Source organism: Protomyctophum bolini (genome assembly GCF_963924005.1).
Source record: "Protomyctophum bolini genome assembly, chromosome: 15".
NCBI classification, from domain to species: domain Eukaryota; kingdom Metazoa; phylum Chordata; class Actinopteri; order Myctophiformes; family Myctophidae; genus Protomyctophum; species Protomyctophum bolini.
Window position 1 is genome coordinate 3,984,679 of NC_137876.1, and position 25,252 is coordinate 4,009,930.

Below are 25,252 nucleotides of genomic sequence, written 5' to 3' on the forward strand. Positions count from 1 at the left end.
CCTTCACGGTAAAATCACGAAGCTTTGCCGTTTTTGAAGAGATGACGCGAAACGGGTTATTTCACGCCACGACATCAATCGCATCGCTTCGCGATGTCAACGTTTCGCAGAGAAATACATTCTCTGCATCTCAGAGAGTGTTTTTATTTTATTTTTATCCCACGATTTTTGTAACCATTTTTTTCCCACCCGGTGTCAATTATCTAATTACAATCCTGGACGCTACACTCCCTCCGCCAACCTGGGGAGAGCAACGGACTGGACCTCATGCTTCCTTCAGTGCATGAGGAGACAGAGCAGGCCGCTTCTTTTCACCTGACAGGGAGGGGGTATTTCCCCGGTTGGACGAACACATTATTCCAACCAGTTCCTTTCCCCTCCATCAGGCAGTTTTAGAGACCAGGATTACTGCATGTCTTTTTGTTGTTGTCGTGAATCTACCCGAGGAGACACGGGGAGAACATGCTAACTCCACACCGAAAGGTAGATCGACTATCGCACGCTGGCCTCACCTTGTTTATTTCAGCCCTTTTTTTTCCTCTTTTTTTTCAATACGATTTCTAACAAGTTGAATGATAGAAAAGTTAAATGAATAGAGCGTTAAAAAAAAACCTAAAAAAAAAAAAACCTTTTGACTGTTCTGTTGTGCTTTTTTGCCGCAGCTTGAAGTAATCTGCCCATACTGTACTCATACTGTAAAGATGTGATGAAGGTTTGTACTTCTCTCTCTCTCTCTATCTCTGGTTGTTTATTAGTGTACAGGAAGGAAGGGAGAGAGAGAGAGAGAGAGAGATACAGATCGAGCGACTGAAAACACTGATAAGCTTATATGACGGTACTGTATAGTATAGCGCACACTGTTATGTAGACGCAGTCAAGAAAGACATGATGTACAATGCAGCTTGACAATGGCCTTCTTCAGGGGTTCTCAAACTTAGGACTCCCCCATAACCCTATAGGGGTCCTTGAGGGGAGTTCCAGGGGGTCCCCAGCTAAATGATTTTGGAACCAAAATTGGACCCTTATTATGGGACTGTAACTCAGAGAGTTGGAACCATTTTGTATACACTCTCAGAGTTAAATTTAAGTTTAGATTTTGTGTTGGTGTTTTCCAGAGATAGAAATGCCATTAAATAGAGGGCCTAATTGAGGTCAAACCGGGGGCCCCTGTAGAACCGTAAAAAACACCTTCTCTCATGGGGGTCCTTGGCATGTGTTTCCAAATGGGGGGTCCGTGGGTTAATGAGTGTCATTTTGGGGGTCCTTGACATGAAAAGGTTTGGGTACACCATTACAATTTCATGTTGTGCACTCTCAGAGTTAGACTTGTATATGGGTCCATTTGGAACCCCCTGAAGGGCCGGACCCCCTGGGTCCAATTGGAACCCCCTCAATGACCCCCTTGGGGAGTCCCTGGAACCCACTTTGAGAACCACTGGCCTATTTGAATGTCCCTTGTTGACAATGTTTTGCGGGGTTTGGTGACTTTGTAAATTCACGTAATCACTCGGGGGGCCATTGGTTTGGACCTAACAGGCAGACACACACGAAGACAATACTCCGTCCGTGTTTGTGTTCATTTCTTTGCAACGAAGAACGAACTGTTGATTTTTGGGAGCGTGTCTGTTGCACTTTTGAAACATAGTTGGGGTGAACTGCCAAAGAGACAGTGTTTCAAATTAATTCAGAGTACACAGCTTATACCGCAACCCCACATTGATATGGTACCCGTGTTTTTTTTTTTAAACAGTGTAGTAACTATTGTAGTAATGGTCACAACCAGCCCTATATTGTAATATAGTTGTGGCAAAATGGATAATTTGTAATATTCTAATGCGTTATTATAAGACATATGAATGGATTTCTAAAACCTTTTATGATTACATGTGATAAATGTTTATAAATATAAATATATATATATATATATATATACAGTGATTTAGCTGAGCTTGAGCTTGTCCGAAGAATGCTTTACAATGAAATTATTTTGAAACGTCATCAAAACGGAGCACTATTATGATTATTATTTTTTGTACTTTTATTTTTATTTTTTCTCAACCATCCCTGTTTACAGCCTATCAGTCCGTCGATGACACCTCCGTCCAAATGAGCACAACCGACTCCCCTCTCCCACACACCGAACTGCCAGTCAGTCAACTCCATGTTTACCATAGTGTTGTCCAGTCAGTCAACTCCATGTTTACCATAGTGTTGTCCAGTCAGTCAACTCCATGTTTACCATAGTGTTGTCCAGTCAGTCAACTCCATGTTCACCATAGTGTTGTCCAGTCAGTCAACTCCATGTTTACCATAGTGTTGTCCAGTCAGTCAACTCCATGTTTACCATAGTGTTGTCCCATAAGACAACTGTGTGCTTCCACTAAACTAAACTAAACTATAGGCCTATAGACCGGTGCACCGCAGTGTTGTTTATGTGAAATTATGACCAACAATTTTCGTCGACTACCTTTTTTTCACTGACGAAAACGAAATGGAAACTAAATGAAAAGTAAGCTACGATGACTAAAACTAAGACTAAATAATGTATTGACAATTTCGTCAACAACTAAAAACTAGACTGCTGGGAACGGGACTATAGTGTAAAATCTAGTCATTACGACTTGTAGTCACACTAAAACGTTCCAGGTGACTAAAATAATGTGAATATAACTAAATTAAAACTATTCAATAGACTATGACTAAAACAAAAATCAAAATTTGCTGCCAAAAACAACACTGGTGCACGTCCGGAAGTCACGCATATGGAATTAAGAACGAAACAGATTAGAGTGAAACTCATTAGCATAATGAGAGCCCAATTTTAGTGTGTGATAGAGAGAGAGAGAGAGAGAGAGCCTACGAGACACAATTACCCCATTTGACTTTGAAAGTCTGATACATAACAATAGTAAACATTATCGTTGCTGTCGGGCAGAAACCTCTTAACTCCATATTCTCACTTTTCGTGTTTTTATCATAAATTGAACGGCCTACTTGTATAGATCTGCTGCTTTTGCTATGTTTTATTTGAATTCTGAAGAGTTAACGGTTGTGGACATGACAAGGTTTCCACCCTGGACAGAATGATATACGACAGGCCCCGGTCGGAATCTCTGTTCATATACCGATTGTTTGAGAAGCACCAGTCGAGTGCACTAAATAAACACATGTTCTGACCTATTTTGTCACTTAATTGTGGTTTATTTCTTGTGCAATGTAGACCATTTAAAACCTGACCGCACTGTTGGATCTGTAAGGATTCATTTGTTTGACTTTTTGCACAGCTTGTAAACCAGTTCATAGAGAGTTATTGAATAGTATATAGTTCAGTGGTTCTCAACCTTTTCAAGTACCACCTCAGTACATACTGTATCTGGTTCTCTTAAGTACCACCATAATAACTGATGTTAAAATACAGGAGCATAGGCCTGCCTGCCCCCAGAGTAATCTAGTATGAGAGTGGTGACAATCTTTGATTTCGCTGCAAAGCGGGGTGCTATGGGCTATAATTATTAGTTCCAAACATTGGAACTATCCCATTGAGACAAAGCGGCGTGCTATGGGCTATAGTTATTAGTTCCAAACATTGGAACTATCCCATTGAGACAAAGCGGGGTGCTATGGGCTATAGTTATTAGTTCCAAACATTGGAACTATCCCATTGAGACAAAGCGGGGTGCTATGGGCTATAGTTATTAGTTCCAAACATTGGAACTTTCCCATTGAGACAAAGTGGGGTGCTATGGGCTATAGTTCCAAACATTGGAACATTGGGTGGTGTGGTGCTGCTGCCACCTAGAGGCCAACATGTGCTATGGAGGGAGATATTATGAAGTCTAGTTTCAAACCTTTTCATGTCAAGGACGTGTGTGTGACTGTGTGTTTGTGCGTGTCTGTCTGTCTGTCTGTCTGTCTATCAAATCAAAGCATTGATGTCCATTTATTATTTATTTATTATGATTAAAGCGCCAAACGGAAAGATAAGGAGGGACTTGGAAGCAAAAGGAATGCCCATAGCAGATGTACCAATCATATGGATGGATGCAGTGGAATTAGGAGTCCTACTTGGCGGAGACCAATATTGGAAAATGGTCACAGGAATAATGGAGAGACTGAATGAAGAACTAGTTGCACTGGAAAGTGTATCTGGATGGCTGGTGCAAGGAGAAGTCACCACGCTAAATATCATAACTGAAGTTGTGGACATTGAAGTGATGCACATCAGCGTCGGAGAGGAACAGGAACTGTCAGATCAGTTATGCAACTTTTGGGAAATCGAATCCCTTGGAATCCACATGAAAGAAATGCATTCTGAGAAGGAAGACAAGTAAGTGTATCCCAAGCCGTGCATATCCACGGTTATCCTAAACCGTGCATATCCACGGCTTCCCAAGCCGTGCATACATAAAAGTACATGTATGTAAAAGTAACACATTCTAATCTAATGGCTCATATAGGCAGTAATCTGATGTTAAAATCTGGGTGGTGTGGTGCTGCTGCCACCTAGAGGCCAACATGTGCTATGGAGGGAGATATATGAAGTCTAGTTACTATGGAAGTAAAAACATGACATTATTCGGCACACATACACATACCATCATTCGTCACGTGTATTTTAGGTTTCCTCACTTTGTGTTTTCACTGCTTCAAATACAACTCGCAAAGATTTACAGTTTTGCACTCCTTCACTTGTGGTCACACAGGTCTCCACCAGGAGGATAGGAGAGTGTGTGATGTTTGGCAAAATGTTTAGGAGTAATTTATACATGTTTGTTTGTGTGTGTGTGTGTGTGTGTGTGTGTTTTTCATATTTTGAAAATTGATGATACTAATAATGAAAGTAGAAATACCTCAACATTAAGTATAGTAGGGTAAATGTAGTTAGTTACTTTACACCGCTGTCCGCTAGTGCACCACTGCACACACATCAGACCCACGTGTTACCAGACCCCATCATGCAGCAGCTATACGCCTTACGCCGTGAGCGCATCTTATATTTCGCAGCCGTTATATTTTGCGTAAGCGGAGGCCCAGCAGCGTTGCCATGTCTGCTTATTATAAGCTTTTGATTGATTGCTTGATTGATTGAACATTTTATTTCACCGTAGCCTATGCCTATATATGTACTAGAATGGGTACATTTCAAACAAAAGCACAAGTCAATACAACAAAAACAAACTGTTCCTTTGAGGACGAAACCATGAAAAGCACTAAGACTTAATTGTTTGCATCAGGGTCCTCCATTTTCAATTCATCAGAAATGTTCTGATTCAGAATATTTAAGATGTACAAATATACACTTCTAATATGAAAAAGTAAAATCACACCCGTATGCTCTTATTGTACAGTACACCATCATGACGCACCATGTCTATTTGCTTTGTGTATAGGACAGTCTCATAAATACTGATTCGCTCGACAGATAGCATGGCTTTGGTGCAGCAAGTTATGCAGTAATAAGTAGGCCTATAGTTGATAGGTAGGTGTGGACTGTGGAGCAAGCAAGCACAACACACCAGAGGGATCTCCACTGTACTCTCCCATGTACCTGTCTGTCTAAATAAAGTCCACACTCACAAACCACATGCAACCCAGAATAGATTCGGCTCAAAATGGGATTAAATTAATTAGACACCTCTATATGCCACAAAAGAAATGCCGACAGTGCCAAGAAGCCAGGTTAGGGCGTTCCCCATTTTAGTGGTGGCATAATAAGAAGTCTCGTTAATTTAAGAGCCTAATTCGTTTAATCCCATTTTGAGCCGAATCTGGGTTGCACATGTGGTTGTGGTTTGTGAGTGTGGACTTTATTTAAACAGACAGGTACATGGGAGAGTATACAGTGGAGCTCCCTCTGGTGTGTTGTGCTTGCTTGCTCCACACCTACCATCAGCTCCCAGTATACTTGCTGCACCAAAGCCATGCTACTCATGACATGGCGGTGCCCGTGATGATCGTTTCCCATGACCTTATGGTCCAAACGCTATACCGACTGAGCCACCCTGACCCGGTACGGCTATAGTTTTACAATATTTATCTGTCTTGGTAAATGGTGCATTTATACAGCGCCTTTATCCAATGCGCTTTACATAGATTGTGCATTACATTCACCCGTTCACACACACATTCACACACCGATTGCAGCGGAAGCCATGCAAGGTATACCAACCAGCACATCAGGGGAGCAATTTGGGGTTCAGTGTCTTCTTGCCCAAGGACACTTCGACATGTAGACAGGAGGAGGAGGAGCCGGGATTCGAACCGCCGACCCATGGATCATTGGACGACCTGCTCTACCTCTTGAGCCCTCTACCTCTTGGAAGGAGAAACTATAAATGTAATGCAGGCAATTCCAACTAAAGTGCTTGTCAGGGTGGGGGGGTCCCTATACACACAGAGTGCACGGAGGCCCTCGCAGCCATGACGTCCCCACCGGTCCATACCTTCCTGACAACCTGTATATGCTTTTACACACGGTTCGAGTCCACAGGACCACAAGTGACAGAGAGGCGCAGAGATTTCCATCCTCACCCACACAGACCAGGTACCCCAGCCAGTGGCATGCACAGATAGACTACTAGGGGGTGCTAGAGCACCACCCTGCCCTCTGGACAGCAATATGCCATTTTGGAGAAAAAAAACGAGAAAAAAAACCGTACAGTGTACAGTATGTATGTGGTCCATGGTGACATTGATCAATTATTGATAAAAAATAAGCTTCTAATATGTTATTTATGCCCCACAATCTATAAATCTCACACTATTAAGGCAACCGGCCGGTTCCACGCGCTGCACAAGGTTTTCACTTGAGCACCTGCCCCTCTAAATGTCTGTGCACGCCACTGACCCCAGCTATCCACCACTGAGGTTAAGAGGGCATTTTCCAGCATTATTAACCCTCATGTGCAGAGCAGCTAAAATAGGTGTTCACTGACATTTTCAACATCTCTCTCAGTCAAGCCAGACTTACTTATATGACCATATGACTAGACAAGCCAGTTCGGGTGTTTTGGTGGCACTTAAACCAAGAACAAATTATCTTCTATTATCTATAGAGCTGTAATAGGTTGGAATGCACTACCAAAGTGTAAAACCAATACAAATACACAAGTCATCTTTAAAATCAAGTTAAAAGAACACCTTATGTAAACCATCCTGTAGTAACCCCAGGGGAAATGTATAATTTGTTGAAAATGAAAGTGTTTCTTTATTTCTCCTATGTTTTTTATTTCTTATTTTATTTTACTATGTTTTATTTTGAGTTAGTGTTTGTATACAAATTGTAAGTATTGCCTTTGTTAAATATTAAATGTTTGTCTGTGTCGGACTCCATGAAGACTAGCTTTTGTCAAGGCAAAAGCTAATGGGGGATCCTTATAAACAATAAACAATACTTGCAGTTGGACAAACAAATGAGAAATAAAACAAATCTTGGATCATTCAAATGTTTATTTATTTTTCATTGGGTCTGCTTTTGCTTGTTTCTCTCTCTCACACACACGCACCGTGACACAGGACGTGGCAACACTGAGGCCCAGGTGCAAGGAGGAAGCGGTGGTCCCATAGCGGTGGATGGACGAGCAACACAGCCTGCTAATCGGCACCGCACGGCGGCTGGAGGGAACGGGCAAGAGCGGCGGGGGGCGTCAGGTCAGGCGGAGCCATTTCAGCCCCGAATAAACACATATACCACTTTCTGGTGAGACGAGCTGGATGATAAACGCCTGTTCAGACAAGTGTGTGCGACCCGTCGGCCTTATGTGTGTGTGTGTGTGTGTCTGTATGTATACATAGAGGCTAGCTGGTAGCAGAGCGTGCTAACTGTGCAGCATGCTGCTTTCTGCACTGTGTGTGTGTGTGTGTGTGTGGCGTTGATAATAACACAGTGTTTGGTTCGAGGGAGGGAATAAAGCAGCAGGTTGGTTAGCATGCCGTTAGCCCATTAGCCCATCATGATATTTACCCCCCCATGCTAGTTAGCCTGGTCGCTACTAGCTTTAGCATCTGTCTTCATATTAACGACGCCGTTGCACCGAAGTCGGCGACCTATCGAATTCTGCGACTCCACCACGCAGAGGTCGCTGTTTTAGTTGCTTGGCCCTTTTGACACTTTACTTAATCTAAAAAAACCACTCATAAAATAACTCCGTCCACTCCGCACTGCCATGTATTAAACATGCTTGAAATGGGTGTGAGTGAATTAACAAATGCACGGGCTTTCTCATCCAAAGCAATACAAATATAATAAGACATGAGTCGAGAGAGCGACCCTCTGAAGTCACAGAATTGGATAGATGCCCGATGTCGGCGCAGCACCGCATGAGGGACTGTTTGGTTCAGTTCACAAACTGCACACTTGTCACACCAAATAGAGGTTCCATTCCATGTGGAAACGAACGGTGCTTTGCTCAAGTCCGTTTGCATGCTGTTTATTGTAGCAATATTTATATAGGCTATATATCTTTTTTGTATCACCTGACCTTTGTGTTTGTTACATTTTGAGTATATTTTATATTTAGCTGGGTTGACAGACAGTCTGACAGAAGGGCCATTGAATTCCGAAGCCATTTCTCTTTGTCAAATGGCTATCTATTTAAAATAAATGAATTATATTGTATTATATCTCATCGTCCACATTTGGGTCATATTGTGTTTTGGTGTTGCTGATTCACTCACAGTGGTCTCTCGCTCCAGTTCCATATTTCTAGTAATAGTGCATTAATAAGTTGCAATATGTGATTTAACTTACCGGTATTTGCTGTGTGAATATGAAATTGCTGGACATTTGCTAGTACATTTGTCAATTATTCCATGAGATGCATGGAAACCATATACAACTTAATTATTTGATCCCTAAAATGTGATTTAGTGCAGATCCTTATGTTACCATATTCTTTGTCATTGATTCTCTTAACGTGTTTATTCATTTGTATTTCAATGATCCATACGACTCTGAGAGTGCCAGGTCCATTCAGTTCTATTTGTTTTGTTTGTTTATTTATTTATTTGTTTGTTGAGTTATATTCCTCTAAAAGGAAAGAGTTATACAAGAGTTATATTCTCTAAAAGAAAAGATCCTCTCAAAGAGAGAGTTATATTCCTCTACCCCTGGTGAAGGAGTTTAAGTATCTCGGGGTCTTGTTCACAAGTGAGGGGAGGACGGAGAATCTGAGCGGCAGGGGCGGTATTGCAGTCGCTGTATACCGCACTGTTGTGATGAAAAGAGTTCAGCCAGAAGGCAAAGCTCTCTGTCTACCGAGCAATCTTCGTTCCTACTCTCACCTCTATGGTCATGAAGTGTTCCTACTCTCACCTATGGTCATGAAGTGTTCCTACTCTCACCTCTATGGTCATGAAGTGTTCCTACTCTCACCTATGGTCATGAAGTGTTCCTACTCTCACCTCTATGGTCATGAAGTGTTCCTACTCTCACCTCTATGGTCATGAAGTGTTCCTACTCTCACCTCTATGGTCATGAAGTGTTCCTACTCTCACCTCTATGGTCATGAAGTGTTCCTACTCTCACCTATATGGTCATGAAGGTTGTGAATACAAGCGGCCGAAATTAGTTTTTGCCGACTGGTGGCTGGCATCTCCCTTAGAGATGGGGTGAGAAGTTCAGTGACACGGTAGAGACTCTGAGTAGAGCCGCTGCTCCTTCGCCTGGAAAGGAGCCAGCTTAGGTGGTTCGGGGCATCTGGTTAGGATGCCTCTCGGGCGTCTCCCTAGAGGGAGGTCCTCGATGCACGTCCCACTGGGAGGAGACCCCGGGGGCAGACCCAAGGTGCAGATGGAGGGATTACATCGACTCACTGGCCTTAGTTGGGACGTCTCGGGATCCCCCCCCAGGAGGAAGTCACTAAATGTTGCTCTGGAGAGGGAAGTCTGGAGCTCTCTGGTGGAGCTGTTGCCCCCGCGACCCGACTACGGATAAGCGGTTGAAGATGGATGGATAAAAGGCTCCATTTCGAACCCCTGTCAAGGGTCCCTGTAGCCCCAAGCTAGTGTTGTTTTGAGGTAATGCTGTCAGTCACACGTTTCAATCCGTGCTACTACTGTGTTAACCCATTCTGAACGGGAACCCATTCTGGTGTTAGCATCATGTTATGCTTTAGCTATTGAAAAATAGCAGATCTACAAGCTCATAGCGCGCCACCGAGTGGCGCGCTACGAGCTTGTAGGTCTGCTATTTTTGAAAAATCAAAGAACGACTGACATTTTTTTAGAATCTGATCTCAGGTCAGAATGGGTTAATCAGACCAGTGTGTGTCCAGTGGAAACCTCGTATGAATCTGATCTCAGGTCAGAATGTGTTAATCTGGTTCGCCACTGTGGCACCCCACTGCTTGAATTGTGTAAAAGGCAAAACAAGTCAGTGTGCTTAATTTGTAATGCCGTAGTAATCATTCAATAACTCCCTTAATGAAAGCTTTGTTGGAACTCGACCCAGGAACACACAAGGTACGAGAGCGAGAGACGTATAAATGCACTACTGGCGCTATACAGGAGAAGATTAATGTTTGACAGCGGTTTTTCTCTTTGCAAAAAGACAGATTGGTCTCTCTCCTGGAAGTATTGATGCTCTTGACTTGTGTGTCCGTGCCGTAATGTGTTTGTTTTGACTTTGCTTGCAAGGATCTGCAGCGTGCTGCGTGGTGTAGCTTCTCTGGCAGGCTTCCTTGGGCTCTCTTGTTTATGTCACTTGTCAAAGTGTGCTTGGCCTGGTTTATATATTCCCCCTGATTTGGCGCGGGTTCAAGGACCGAGCTTAATCTTTTATACTCGTGAGTCAGAGTTGATAGAGGCGGTTGAAAAGGTTGAGTTCCAGTGTTTTCCCGCCCCGTGCTGGTGACCAGTGTTGAAGTCACCGTTTTGACGGGATTTAATGATCGCCGGTCGATTCAGGTGCTGCGGGAACTCCCTTTTGGTGTTTTAAACATTATATGTTATAATTTAGCTATTGAAAAATAGCAGATCTACAAGCTCGTAGCGCGCCACCGAGTGGCGTGCTACGAGCTTGTATAGGTCTGCTATTTTTGAAAAGTTGCGAAAATGTGGCGCAAATCTTTGAATATATATATATATATATATCAGAGCGAACATTTTTAACGGAAATATTTGCTTCTGGTGGGGGGTCCCTGGAAGTGGAACTACATATTTTGAGATGGGGGTCCGTGGCCCAATAGAGATAGTTCTGGGGGTCCTTGACATGAAAAAGGTTGAGCACCACTGGGTTTTTCAGAAAAATGTTAGTATTTAGATTAAGCCTTTTTTTAAATCGACCTCGGTCCAAAACGGGTTAATTGCAAGTTCACCAGCTTCCCCAATACAAGGGGGGTCTTGTATTGGCTTGGGCGCCTTGATTATGGCAAGAATCATAATAATCACAATGACTTTGGTCAATTTGAGATCCAAGATTGGTTAAATTTGCGTTTGTTTGCCTTTTAGTATAATAAATGCATTGTGTTTACAAAGTAAATTCTTTGTAAACACAATGCATTTATTATACTAAAAGGCAAACAAACGCAATACTGTGTAGATTTCCTTGAACCTGCGTCGTTGTTCCTTTGGTTTCGCTGTAGTAAGTGGACCACTTGGTATTGCATTTCAGTTGAATCAAACTGTGCGGTCGTATTGCCTCGTCGTGGTGCAGAGTGACACCGACCACAGTGTCATAAATCTTGCTCAATATTTGTTGTTCCAAGTTGTCAGACTGTGTTCCCAAACAGCTGAATGGTTTTATTCTTTTTATCTGTATTGTTGGCCTCTCTTTCTATCGTCTTGGCTCAAGCTGAAATAACCCATTTTGACCTGAGATCAGATTCCATAAATGTCTTCTACCTCCTGACAGTTTTCTGAAAAATGTTTCTACGTCAGTCGTTCTTCGATTCTTCAAAAATAGCAGACCTACAAGCTCGTAGCGCGCCACTCGGTGGCGCGCTATGAGCTTGTAGATCTGCTATTTTTCTAATAGCTAAAGCATAACATAATGCTGACAACAAAAGGGGATCCCGCCCAAAATGGGATAAACATGCCCGCTGCCTAACTAAGAGTGAGTTTGGGATTTTATGGAGGTGGTGACGGGGTAAAGGAAAAGGGGCGAGCATGATCTCAAACATTTTCATGTCACCCGATTCGACTGTTATCAATACTAGACAAGACCGCAGTGATCACTTAGGATCAGTACGATTGTTTTCAACGAGTATGAGCATGCTCTGCCCGACTGAAAAACAAAACAAACGACAGGATTAAGGTTGGCGAACATAATTAGGACCGCTCTGCGACATGCTTGCGTTTAAGTTTAGGGGAGGCTTGTCATTGTCAGTAGGCTCAGTAGACCTGACTAGACCGATAAGATCGGTTAACGTGTCATCAACGCCAATCACAAGCCAGTAGGCTCCAGGCAGGCGAGCCGATCGGCGTGATAAGATCGGCGTAATATAATAAGTAAACCTACTGGGAATTATCGGTTGATTTTCGGTCGAGAACGGCTGTCTAGGACCCCTGAGGGAACCACGGCTTTATAACAAGAACATGTTTCAATTCAGCACATGCACATTGTTTGTACCGATGTATTGCCACAGCCACCAGCTCAGTGGCCTTGTGGTTATAGTGTCCGCCCTGAGACTGCGAGGTCGGGGTTCAATCCCTGGCCGGGTCATACCAAAGACTGTAAAAATGGGACCCAGTGCCTCCCTGCTTGACACTCAGCATCAAGGGTTGGATTGGGGTGTAAGTAAGTCCCTGCGACATACTAGTGTCATGTCCAGGGGGTGTACTTGTATACATCAAGCTGCCTCACGCTACAGAAACAGGAGATAGGCTCCTGCCCCTATGGGCCTCATGGCTCGGCAAGGCTACTTACTTATTGCCACAGCCAGATCATTCCTCCAAGCCATCACTGGATGTCAGTTAAAATGAACGCCCTGATCTTGGCCCTGGCGGTCCTGTCCTGTCCATCATAATCTTGACCCACAAAACGAGGACATTTCCTAATAATGCAGTAGTGATGATTCAACCTCCAGCCTCGGACAGCATTTCCCAGGCGTCCAGATTAAGCTGGGCTGGACACAGCACGACGTGCAACATCAGTGCTTTATGTCATGGAAATAAAGATGACAAGACGGGCTGGAAATGATGTGGAAGGGCTGGTAGTTCATTTCAAAGACGAACCAGAGGCAGCGTTTATCTGGGCCACCACCGTAGTTTGACTCTTATCCCATTTTGGGGTTCTAAACATTGTGTTATAATTTAGCTATTGAAAAATAGCAGATCTACAAGCTCATAGCGCGCCACCGAGTGGCGCGCTATGAGCTTGTAGATCTGCTATTTTTGAAAAATCTAAGAACGACCGACTGACACAGAAACATAGCTTTTTCAGAAAAGTGTCAGGATTTAGAAAGACATTTATAGAATCGTTCCCAGGTCAAAATGGGTTCAATAAATGTCGCTATAGTGTCAAAGACGTGACGTTATTCTTCCACTCACTCACTTCCAGTAGGCCACCGTCCAACACCCATGCGGGGCATGAAGGTGTTTCTGTGAATTACTGTAAGTTACTGCCCTGTTTTATGGAACAGGTCCTTTTGGCATAGAATATTTAGGAGGACTCCCATCAGCGCCTCATTATAGTTTTCATTCTCAGGGGGGGGAGAGACGGGACGCAGTCAGCCCCGGTGAATAATCAGGTTAGATTCTGATTTAGTGCCTGGATGTAGGAGGAGGAAGGGGGGGAGGTCGGCAGTTTTAAACCATTTTGGGTGGGAACCCCTTTTGGTGTTAGCTATTGAAAAATATTTTAAAATAGCAGATCTACAAGCTCATAGCGCGCCACCGAGTGGCACGCTACGAGCTTGTAGGTCTGCTATTTTCAAAGAACGAGTGACAGAAACATAGCTTTTTCAGAAAACTGTCATTTTCAAACAGACATTTTTTTAGAATCTGATCTCAGGTCAGAATGGGTTAACCAGCAGCAAATGTTGTGTGAGCGGCGCACCATTAAAAATGAAGGCTTGTGTCTGTCTGTCTGTGCTGAGCTGCGCTGGCTGACTAGTGGCCCCCGGTGGATTGGTTGCAGCTGTGCGGCACACAGCGGTGGTCGGGCGGGCGAGGAGAGGAGAGAGAGACGTGTGGTCTTGATTTGGGGGCCTTGTTGCGTCCGTCGGGGGGGAAAGTGTTGAAAGGTCGCCCGTCGCTGTCTGCAGGTTTATGTGTTGGATAGTTACCTCTGAATCAGTTATCCTCAGAGTGGGTCCGTCTGCAGGTTTATGTGTTGGATAGTTACCTCTGAATCAGTGATCCTCAGAGTGGGTCCTCAGGTTTATGTGTTGGATAGTTACCTCTGAATCAGTGATCCTCAGAGTGGGTCCTCAGGTTTATGTGTTGAATAGTTACCTCTGAATCAGTGATCCTCAGAGTGGGTCCTCAGGTTTATGTGTTGAATAGTTACCTCTGAATCAGTGGTCCTCAGAGTGGGTCCTCAGGTTTATGTGTTGGATAGTTACCTCTGAATCAGTGATTCTCAGAGTGGGTCCGTCTGCAGGTTTATGTGTTGGATAGTTACCTCTGAATCAGTGATCCTCAGAGTGGGTCCTCAGGTTTATGTGTTGGATAGTTACCTCTGAATCAGTGATCCTCAGAGTGGGTCCTCGAGGGGGCAGGGGGGGGGGGGGGGGGTTTCCAGGGGGTCCCCACTAGCAGTGTTGTTTTCGTCGACGAAACATTTTCGTCGTCGACTACCTTTTTCCACTGACGAAAACGAAATGGAAGCTAAATGTAAACTAAGCTATGATGACTAAAACTAAAATGCTAGGAAGGGACTAGTGGACAAGAGATCCAGTATAAGTCATTTTACACTTGGTTGCATGCTGAAAATAGCTGATCTACAAGCCGCAAGTTAACGCGGCGCGCTGCGACACGTTGTGAGCCTGTAGATCAGCTGTTTTCAGCAATTCAGTCATTACGACGGCATCAGGGCCCACCAGAATATATTTTAGTCGACTAAATCAACTGTAGATATTAGTCGACTAAAATCTTATGATATTTAATACAACCCTTTTTATGCTGAGTGCCAAGCAGGGAGGCCATTGGGTCCCATTTTTACAGTCTTTGATTATAGAACCCCGACCTCCCAGTTTCAGGGCGGACACTCTAACCACAAGGCCACTGAGCTGGTGTCTTCAACACTAAACATTGAAGACAACAGTGAGGACACGAATTGTGATTTGGCCAGAATGAGATGATGTATGATAATAGCCTGGCTAATAACCCATACTCAAATCACACTGTCGTAGGCACATTTTTTTGCCAACGGCTGATTTGGTTTGGCATATTAGCCAGGCTAGTATGATAATACAGTGATGTTTCGACAAAAACTTTATAAAAAAAAAAAAAGAAAAACACCCTCTGGGTTTGATTAAAGTTTCTATTTGAGAACGTTGAATTCATAAGCCATGAAGCCAAGTATAAATCTAATAAATCTTATTGAAGCCTTTTCAAAAAATAGCCTTGAAAACGTGTCAAAAAATGTCAGCCTTCTCAGCCATCCTTTCTGTTTGTCTTCTCACAGAGCGGAGCAACCCCAGTTCCAAGTCCCACCACCACTGCCCTTCTGTACAGAGAGGTAAGATTGGTTTCTTCTAACATTCTGTTCCAATAAAAATATTGATCTTGTCCGGTGATTTCTCTGAAATTAACGCATCAATAGTAGCAGTTCCGCAAGCTCGAAACTCGCCGAAAAAGTGACACGTTTTGAGCTCGTCCATCTGTTAACTTTTACTACTTCTGAATTTGAATCCTGAAAAAGTACCAGTTTTCGGACGTTTGAATGAGGTTTCCACCTCAACAGAGACGATATTATTCAAGATGTTAGGTGGTTAGCTGGAGAGTGGCCATGTTTTATTTTCCTTGGGCCTGCCAAGCTGGGGAGGATGTTGTCCGAGTTTAAATCAGTGCACGTGTTGTTGTGTTTCCACCCTGACATCATCTTCACCTTGAACGTTCCTCTCGGCCCGTCAGACTTCCATCCTCACATCCTGCTGCATTTGTTTGGTAAATAAAGGGATTACGGAGTCCTGATTTTTATCGTGAATGTGAAACGGAGGCCAGTGGGAAGTTCCTGGGAAGTTCCTTTGACATTGTGCAAATGCGGAAACTGTTCTTAACCCATTCTGACCTGAGATCAGATTCATACGAGGTTTCTCCACTGGACACACACTGGTCTGATGAACCCATTCTGACCTGAGATCAGATTCTAAAAATGTCAGTCGTTCTTCGATTTTTCAAAAATAGCAGACCTACAAGCTCGTAGCGCGCCACTCGGTGGCGCGCTATGAGCTTGTAGATCTGCTATTTTCAATAGCTAAAGCATAACATGATGCTAACACCAAAACGGGTTCCCGGTCAGAATGGGTTAACATCAGATTTATAACAAAAGATAAAATAAAAAGAATATGGCCATCACCTGTGCTTATCTTCAGGTCCATTTGTTTTTGTTCAGACAAACGGCTAATCTCATCTAATCTCATCCAAGTAAATTAGTAGATGAATACATTTGTCAAGACCTATTCATAGTCCAAGTTTAGGTGATAAGGTGAGCACCCAAACGGTGGTCAGCCTATATGAGCCTGAGGTGACAAACTGTTTTGGTGTCACCTCATAGGCTGACCACCGTTTTGGTGCTATGAATAGGCCTGTCCCCTTGACTGATTTCAGTCATTTGGGTTCCATAGAAGCCAGAATGTCTTCAGTTGTGAGCTTGTAGATCTGTATTTTTTTATTTTTAAGATGTAAGAGTATTTGTGGTGGTCAAACTAGCAGCAGAATACACGCTTAGAAGCGTCTTCCACAAATGTGAATGATCTCAGAAATTTGTCTCGACTATAAATGAATGAATGAATTGAATCTGTGAAGTATTCTCCCAACTGGTTTTGGCTGTATGTCTAACAGCAGCTAAGACACTTGGAACGGCATCGTTCAAACTTTGGAGTCATGAGATGTTATGTGTTTTGTCTCATTGTCCCCATTCTGTGTGTTGCCAGGTCAGGTCAAGCTGAGATGTTATGTTTTTATGCTCATTGTCCCCATTCTGTGCGTTGCCAGGTCAGGTCAATAAGCTGCGAGCGGGAGGGAGATGCAGGCGGGGCACCTCGTCAGGAGTCGATCGAGGGATAATTAATCTATCATGAAGCCCAGATTAAGTGCTATTTGCCTGCCCGGTACCTCTGGCCCTACCTGTGAGTATACGCTAACGTTTCACATTACACACACGTGTTGATTTTGTCGACTAAAACTAAGACGGAAAATGTTCGTCGGCTACCTTTTTTCACTGAGGAAAACTAAATGAAAACTAACCTATGATGACTAAAACTAAGACTAAATATACTGACAATTTCGTCAACAAATAAAAAAACAAATGTTAGGAAGGGACTATAGTGGACAAGAGATCCAGTATAAGTCATTTTACATTTGTTTGCATGCTGAAAATAGCTGATCTAGAAGCTCACAATCGTTGTGGGCTTCTAGATCAGCTATTTTCAGCAAGTGAAAAAAAAAAACAGTCATTACGACGGCATCAAGGTCCGCCAAAATACATTTTAGTTGACTAAATCAACTGTAGATTTAGTCCACTAAAACTAGACTAAAACACTAAAACATTCCGGGGTGACTAAAATGTGAGTAAAACTAAATAAACTATTTAAGAGACTATGGACTAGAACTGAAATCGAAATGTGCTGCCAAAAACAGTTCACATTTCACGCCACACAGAGAGACTGAAAAGGCTGATTGTTTTGCATCACACCTTCAGTCGCTGCAACACGCCCATGTGTGTGAAGGAGGAAACCTGCCTGCTCAGGTTATGTTACTGTGTACACCCCAGGGACTGTTACTGTACACCCCAGGGACTGTTGGCCTAAAATGCCACCATATAAAGCGTCACAGTCCCGCCTCTTAAACCCCAGGGGGGGTAAAGGGGGTAAATCTGCAACATCGCCGGAGTTGGAACCGGAGACCAATTGGGTCTCCATTGACCCGCTGAGCGCTGTTCAGAGGTGGACAGAGGTGGTTCAAGAGGTACAGTCATGTTGCCGTCGTAATGACTGATTTTACACTAGCTGAAAATAGCTGATCTACAAGCTCACAATGTGTCGCAGCGCGAGGCGTTGTGAACTCGTAGGTCGGCTATTTTCAGCATGCAACTAATTGTAAAAAAATGACTTGGATCTCTTCTAGTCCACTAGTCCCTTCCTAACATTTTAGTCTACTTTAGTCTAGTTTTAATTTGTTGACACAATATTGTCAGTATATTTTGTCTTAGTTTTAGTCATCATAGCTTAGTTTTTTTATTTAGTTTCCATGTAGTTTTCGTCAGTGGAAAAAGGTAGTCGACACTGCAGATACTGACTATAAAGTAGGGCTGTTCATTTACGGAAAAAAACAAACAGAAACAAACTCAAAAAGGTTAAAAATACAGATATAACAGTGCCCCGCGATACGCGACGATATGAGTCTAACCTGTACTTGGGTGTCTCTCTCTCTCTCTCTCTCTCTCTCTCTCTCTCCCCCAGTGAACTTTTAACAGGAGGAAAGAGAAGGATGAAATGAGATAAGTGGACGACTGGAGGAGCCCAGCCCCCCCCCACCCACCCCCTACCTCCACCCCCCCCTCTCTCTCTCTGTGTGTGTGTGTGTGTGTGTGTGTGTGTGTGCGTGTGTGTGTGCGTGTGTGTGTGTGTGAAGCATGGCAGGCCTGCAGCTGGTCACCCCGGCCTCCTCGCCCATGGGGCCTTTCTTTGGGTTGCCGTGGCAACAGGAGGCCATCCATGACAACATCTACACACCTAGGAAATATCAGGCAAGGAAGGGGCCGCCCGGCCGCCCGCTGCCTGGTCTTTGTTTCTGTTCTTTATACCCAAACATGTGAAACATCTTAAGCTGGTGTAATTATTCGGTCCCAATTAGCTGGGCTGAGGCGTTGGACCGCAGAAGACCTGACCATGACTAGGGACAGAAATAACCTTTTACACGTGTTAGCGTGGAATAGTTCACCTCAAGAAACCACTTTATTTCCATTTGTTTTCATTTCATTTTCCAAATTATTTCTCAAATGAATGGCTTGGAAAGTGGAAATGAAGAGTTTACATACCGGTAGTACACATAGTACATGCGTACACCTTCCATATTGATTTATTGTGTTGTCTCCATTATTAAGGTTATTGTAGCAGTCAATTTATATTTTTGTTGACAAGTCACACGCACGACCCGACACATAATTTGTGCACGAGACTATTTTAGCCAGCAAGTGTGGAAAAACATATATTTCCTTTGTCCTATGGTAAGGCTGTACCCTAGACCTTTTTTTTAGGACTCGAACTTCGGCAGGAATTGTCGAGTGAACATCCGGACCATTTGTTTCTAATTAATTAAAAAAAAAAAAACATTGAGATATCCGTCTCCATCAGAGCGCAGCGTGTTTCGCCCGCTCTTTATCAACCTAACGAGCGAACATTCAAACCTTCAATGAACCTTCCACTGTTACGTTCTTAGCTTACGCATGTTTCATGATAACTACTTTTTATGCCATGCTTTTTGTTCTTGCTTAATCCATTTTAAACCTTTTTATCTTTTTAATTTCCAACCCGATACAGGTTGAACTTCTTGAAGCAGCTCTTGAACACAACACTATTGTCTGCTTGAATACTGGCTCAGGGAAGACGTTTATTGCAGTACTCTTGACAAAAGAACTCTCGCACCAAATCCGGGGAGACTTCCGGGAAAATGGAAAGAGGACGGTCTTTCTGGTGAATACAGGTAAGAGAAACAAGGACCTGATAATAAATAAAGCATACCTGTTACTACTGTACTTGTCTACCAATACAACAACAAAAAAATACACCCTGTTTAATGTTTTTCTCCACTCATTTGTGGTGTTTAGACGAGTGTTCAGCCTTTTTTAATTTCAAGGACCCTCAGTTTGATATAGGGCATTCACTTCTAGTAATTTTTACTAGTTGACTAGTTGCCTAGTTTACTGGTTGACTAGTTGTTTAACTATCTATTATGTAAAAGAATCTATCTTGGAAACGAAACACAATATATAAACAAAGGGAGAAGACAGCCATGCGACAAGGTTGTGTCATGGAACCATGTGACTCCCATTGGAAATGTATCGAGGCGGCCATGACACACAAAAGACACAGGACATAAGTGTGTCTTACGTGTGCGTGAGGCCTAGATCTGGGAGAAACGATGAAAGGAAATGGTATTATTTGTCTAATAATAATAATAATGGTATCCCTGCCTTTGCAGTTCAGTCCGTGGTCCAGCAGGCGGCTACAGTCCGGACCCATTCGGACCTCCAGGTGGGAGAGTACACCAGCGTGGAGGAGACCTCTGCCTGGACGCGGCAGCAGTGGACCCGAGAGATGACCGAAAACCAGGTGAGGAGGAGGAGGAGAGGAGCCTCTTCATCGGGGCCTATACATTAGACTCACACCACAAGGGCCATTTCGCCTGGGTTTAGTACATGAATTCATCAGCAGCAGTAGCAGGGGTTTTCATTAATGTATGTTTTGTAGTAATAATAATAATAATAATAATAAACTAAATCCACAAAGTAACTAAAGTTGTCACATAATAGAGTGTCGACGCCAGGCCCAGGAAATAGTTTCCCAATGCATTTTTCCTCATAGACATTTCAAAACGTATTTATTTAAAGACCTTTTAAGCGTCGTACGAAGCCAACTCTTGTCGTGACAAATCATGACAACAAACACAATATTTTGGACCAAACAAATAATTACAAAGAAGAAAAACAACAAAAAAAAGTGTTGTAACCTGCCGTTTGTTGTCATGATTTGTCACGACAAGAGTTGGCTTTGTCTGCGGCGTAAAAACGTCTTTAAATAAATACTTTCTGAAAAGTCTATGAGGAAAATGAACGGGGATTTATTTTCCGGGTCTCTCGAGGGGGGCGGGACTGCGACGCTCTATTGGAGTGGAGTGAAAGTAACAATATTTGCTTCAGACTTCAGAAGTACTGAACATTTTACATTACTCAAGTAATAATGTATAGAAACATTCCTCTGTCGTATTGTATAAAAATTAAAAACATTCCTCTGGCTCTCTCCCTGCCAGGTGCTGGTAATGACGTGCCACATATTCCAGCTGGTTCTGACCAACGGGTTCCTACCACTGTCTCAAATCAACCTGGTGGTGTTCGACGAGTGTCACCTGGCCATCACAGACCACCCATACCGGGACATCATGAAGGTGAGTCCCCCCCCTGGCCATCACAGACCACCCATACCGGGACATCATGAAGGTGAGTCCCCCCCCTGGCCATCACAGACCACTCATACCGGGACATCATGAAGGTGAGTCCCCCCCTGGCCATCACAGACCACCCATACCGGGACATCATGAAGGTGAGTCCCCCCCCTGGCCATCACAGACCACCCATACCGGGACATCATGAAGGTGAGTCCCCCCCCTGGCCATCACAGACCACTCATACCGGGACATCATGAAGGTGAGTCCCCCCCTGGCCATCACAGACCACCCATACCGGGACATCATGAAGGTGAGTCCCCCCCCTGGCCATCACAGACCACCCATACCGGGACATCATGAAGGTGAGTGTGTGTGTGTGTGTGTGTGTGTGTGTGTGTGTGTGTCGACGGTGGTTCGTGACAAGGTTCGTGTCACTCTGTGTTGTGATTTTGTCGACCAAAACCTGAGACGAAAAATGTTCGTCGACTACCTTTTTTCGACTGACAAAACCTATTGACCGATTTCATAACGGGTCTCATGGTCGCAGCCTGCGTATTTCCTGTAGGCGGAGACGGTTTCCCCGCACCAAGCTTCTACTACAGTGAATGGAAAAGTGACTGATGTTATAGTCTTGCCTGAAACGTTACTCTTTTACCTGCTTTTTACTAAACACTAACATTACAAAGATGCTCCAGAACATCGGGATGAACCTGTGTTGTTTATGGCTGCTCCAACAGTTGAGATGAACCTGTGTAGTTTATGGCTGCTCCAACAGTAGAGATGAACCTGTGTTGTTTATGGCTGCTCCAACAGTAGAGATGAACCTGTGTAGTTTATGGCTGCTCCAACAGTAGAGATGAACCTTTGTAGTTTATGGCTGCTCCAACAGTAGAGATGAACCTGTGTTGTTTATGGCTGCTCCAACAGTAGAGATGAACCTGTGTAGTTTATGGCTGCTCCAACAGTAGAGATGAACCTGTGTAGTTTATGGCTGCTCCAACAGTAGAGATGAACCTGTGTTGTTTATGGCTGCTCCAACAGTAGAGATGAACCTGTGTAGTTTATGGCTGCTCCAACAGTAGAGATGAACCTGTGTAGTTTATGGCTGCTCCAACAGTAGAGATGAACCTGTGTAGTTTATGGCTGCTCCAACAGTAGAGATGAACCTGTGTAGTTTATGGCTGCTCCAACAGTAGAGATGAACCTGTGTAGTTTATGGCTGCTCCAACAGTTGAGATGAACCTGTGTTGTTTATGGCTGCTCCAACAGTAGAGATGAACCTGTGTAGTTTATGGCTGCCTCCAACAGTAGTGGCAAAAAAAAACCGGAATGTCAAAATATCTGTGTCAGAAGTGACTGATGTTATAGTCTTGCCTGAAACGTTACTCTTTTACCTGCTTTTTACTAAACACTAACATTACAAAGATGCTCCAGAACATCGGGATGAACCTGTGTTGTTTATGGCTGCTCCAACAGTTGAGATGAACCTGTGTAGTTTATGGCTGCTCCAACAGTAGAGATGAACCTGTGTTGTTTATGGCTGCTCCAACAGTAGAGATGAACCTGTGTAGTTTATGGCTGCTCCAACAGTAGAGATGAACCTGTGTAGTTTATGGCTGCTCCAACAGTAGAGATGAACCTGTGTAGTTTATGGCTGCTCCAACAGTAGAGATGAACCATTGTAGTTTATGGCTGCTCCAACAGTAGAGATGAACCTGTGTAGTTTATGGCTGCTCCAACAGTAGAGATGAACCTGTGTAGTTTATGGCTGCTCCAACAGTAGAGATGAACCTGTGTAGTTTATGGCTGCTCCAACAGTAGAGATGAACCTGTGTAGTTTATGGCTGCTCCAACAGTAGAGATGAACCTGTGTAGTTTATGGCTGCTCCAACAGTAGAGATGAACCTGTGTAGTTTATGGCTGCTCCAACAGTTGAGATGAACCTGTGTTGTTTATGGCTGCTCCAACAGTAGAGATGAACCTGTGTAGTTTATGGCTGCTCCAACAGTAGAGATGAACCTGTGTAGTTTATGGCTGCTCCAACAGTAGAGATGAACCTGTGTAGTTTATGGCTGCTCCAACAGTTGAGATGAACCTGTGTTGTTTATGGCTGCTCCAACAGTAGAGATGAACCTGTGTAGTTTATGGCTGCCTCCAACAGTAGTGGCAAAAAAAAAAACGGAATGTCAAAATATCTACCGCGGTGGCTGAGACCAGAGCCATTGAGTAATGGTTGAGACGAAGCAGTGAAAGGTCCTGAAAGAAAGATACATAACGTCAGTCTTATACCCAATACCCAATCATTCTATTTTTAGGAACACATGGCTGCTGTACTTTATATCCCTCATACTCGTCAAACACACCCAGTGTTCCTGAGTCCAAACATGAGCTGCATCAGAAGGCCGCTCGCGTCTGATTGCGTTGTTTATTTTGTGTTTCATGACACGTGATGATATATCCTTGATACTCGGCCCCGCCGCAGCCCTCTGTGATTTAATGGAACATCCGTTCTCACAAACACAAACACACGCCTGACGAAGGCCAGAGGGGCCGAAAACAAACGCGATTGTTTGTTTGACTGCTGCTGCTAAGCATTTAAACTTATTTTGTTGAGTGCGGGTGTTCCCTTTTTCCCCCCTTTTTGGTCCGCATAAAGTCTGCTCGGACAAAACGCTTCAGTAAATGGAGGAGAAAAGAATAACCTGTGTTCCTCTGGATCCAATGTAGTACAGTAGTTGTTTATTTCAGTGGTTTCCAAAGTTGGGTCCGGGGACCCCCTAGGGGTCCTTGAGGGAGTTCCAGGGGGTCCCCAGAACATTTTTTACAAATGGACCCTTATGGGTATGTAACTCTGAGTGTACAAATGGAACCGACATTGATTTTCCAATATAAATTGGGGGCCCCAGAGATGGAAATGCCATTAAATGTGGGTCCGTAGCCTAATGCATGTCAAACTGGGGGTCCTTGAAATTAAACGGGTTGAGAATCACTGCTAGAGCCGTAAAAATCTTCTCTTATGGGGGTCCCTGGCATATCTTTTCAGATAGGGGTTCGCAAAGCTAATTAGTGTCAATTTGTAGTAGAGTAAAAGCACCCCAGCAGAGCTCCTATTTTGAAGGAATCCCGAGAATGATTGTGTTAACTGACGGAGAATTCCGCCGAAAGCAGACAACATTTGGATTATAAATTACGGTATATTTCCACCAAAGCCAGCTAATCGGTTAATAACCCACTGTGACAGAGTAGTCACTACCAGGGCAAGGAAGGACACAACACAGGTTAATAACCCACTGTGACAGAGTAGTCACTACCAGGGCAAGGAAGGACACAACACAGGGCAGCTTCCTTAAGTTTGTCTTTTTATTCCTTCATATGCAGGGAATTTATACACAATAATATCACATTACACAGCAGAGGCGATCTCTCCACTGTCCGGACAGAGGCTATCTCTCGAGTGTTTGTGGAGGTGACTGATTTATCCTGTGTAGTGCATTGATCAAGTCCATGATGCACAACATGTGCGCAGCCACACCATAGAGTATTAAAATGATAGAGACTAAACTAGCGCGAAACTCCGCCCCCTCCGCTATTCATGTCAGTGGAAGTTGCTCAGTGGCATTTTGAAGCACCCGGAAGGCTGCCGGAAGTACCGTCTTTTCGCTGATTCAGCATTTCACTTCCGCATTTGGACACCAAATTTTGGTGTCCAAATGCGGAAGTGCACCCAGAGTGCACCTGGGCTTTACATTGGGCGCTCGGTTGCACGGGGTTTCCTCGTCAAGAATCCACGGGTCCGCCTGCAGTCCTTCCTCTTACCACTAGGGCCCAGCGCTTCAACATTGGAGTGCATAGCTGGCCCCTTGAGCCACACCCAGCTCTGAGTCCAGTTCTAGTTTGACTCGGGCCAGGTGTGAATGCTTAAATCAGTCACCCTCCATCTCACACCCACCTAACAACCTCTGTGTCCCCCTCCCCTTCTCTC

At 43.8% G+C, this 25,252-nt stretch overlaps 2 protein-coding genes across 2 annotated transcripts in view; both read left to right on the plus strand.

Moving 5' to 3' along the window:
• The window catches only part of clmna (calmin a), a 66,843-nt gene extending 63,663 nt beyond the window's left edge, over positions 1–3,180 (plus strand). The window contains exon 13 of the mRNA XM_080783661.1: positions 1–3,180. This exon is cut by the window's left edge and continues 877 nt beyond it. The gene's annotated coding sequence lies outside the window, so the exon portion shown is untranslated.
• Positions 3,181–7,559: 4,379 nt separating this feature from the next.
• Positions 7,560–25,252, plus strand: part of dicer1 (dicer 1, ribonuclease type III) — a 71,374-nt gene continuing 53,681 nt past the window's right edge. Inside the window, exons 1-7 of the mRNA XM_080783427.1 lie at positions 7,560–7,699; positions 15,569–15,622; positions 17,101–17,234; positions 18,567–18,853; positions 19,647–19,809; positions 20,308–20,438; positions 21,136–21,270. Coding sequence (XP_080639553.1) covers positions 18,740–18,853; positions 19,647–19,809; positions 20,308–20,438; positions 21,136–21,270 — 543 coding nt within the window. The 5' untranslated portion in view covers positions 7,560–7,699; positions 15,569–15,622; positions 17,101–17,234; positions 18,567–18,739. The remainder of the gene's footprint in view (positions 7,700–15,568; positions 15,623–17,100; positions 17,235–18,566; positions 18,854–19,646; positions 19,810–20,307; positions 20,439–21,135; positions 21,271–25,252) is intronic.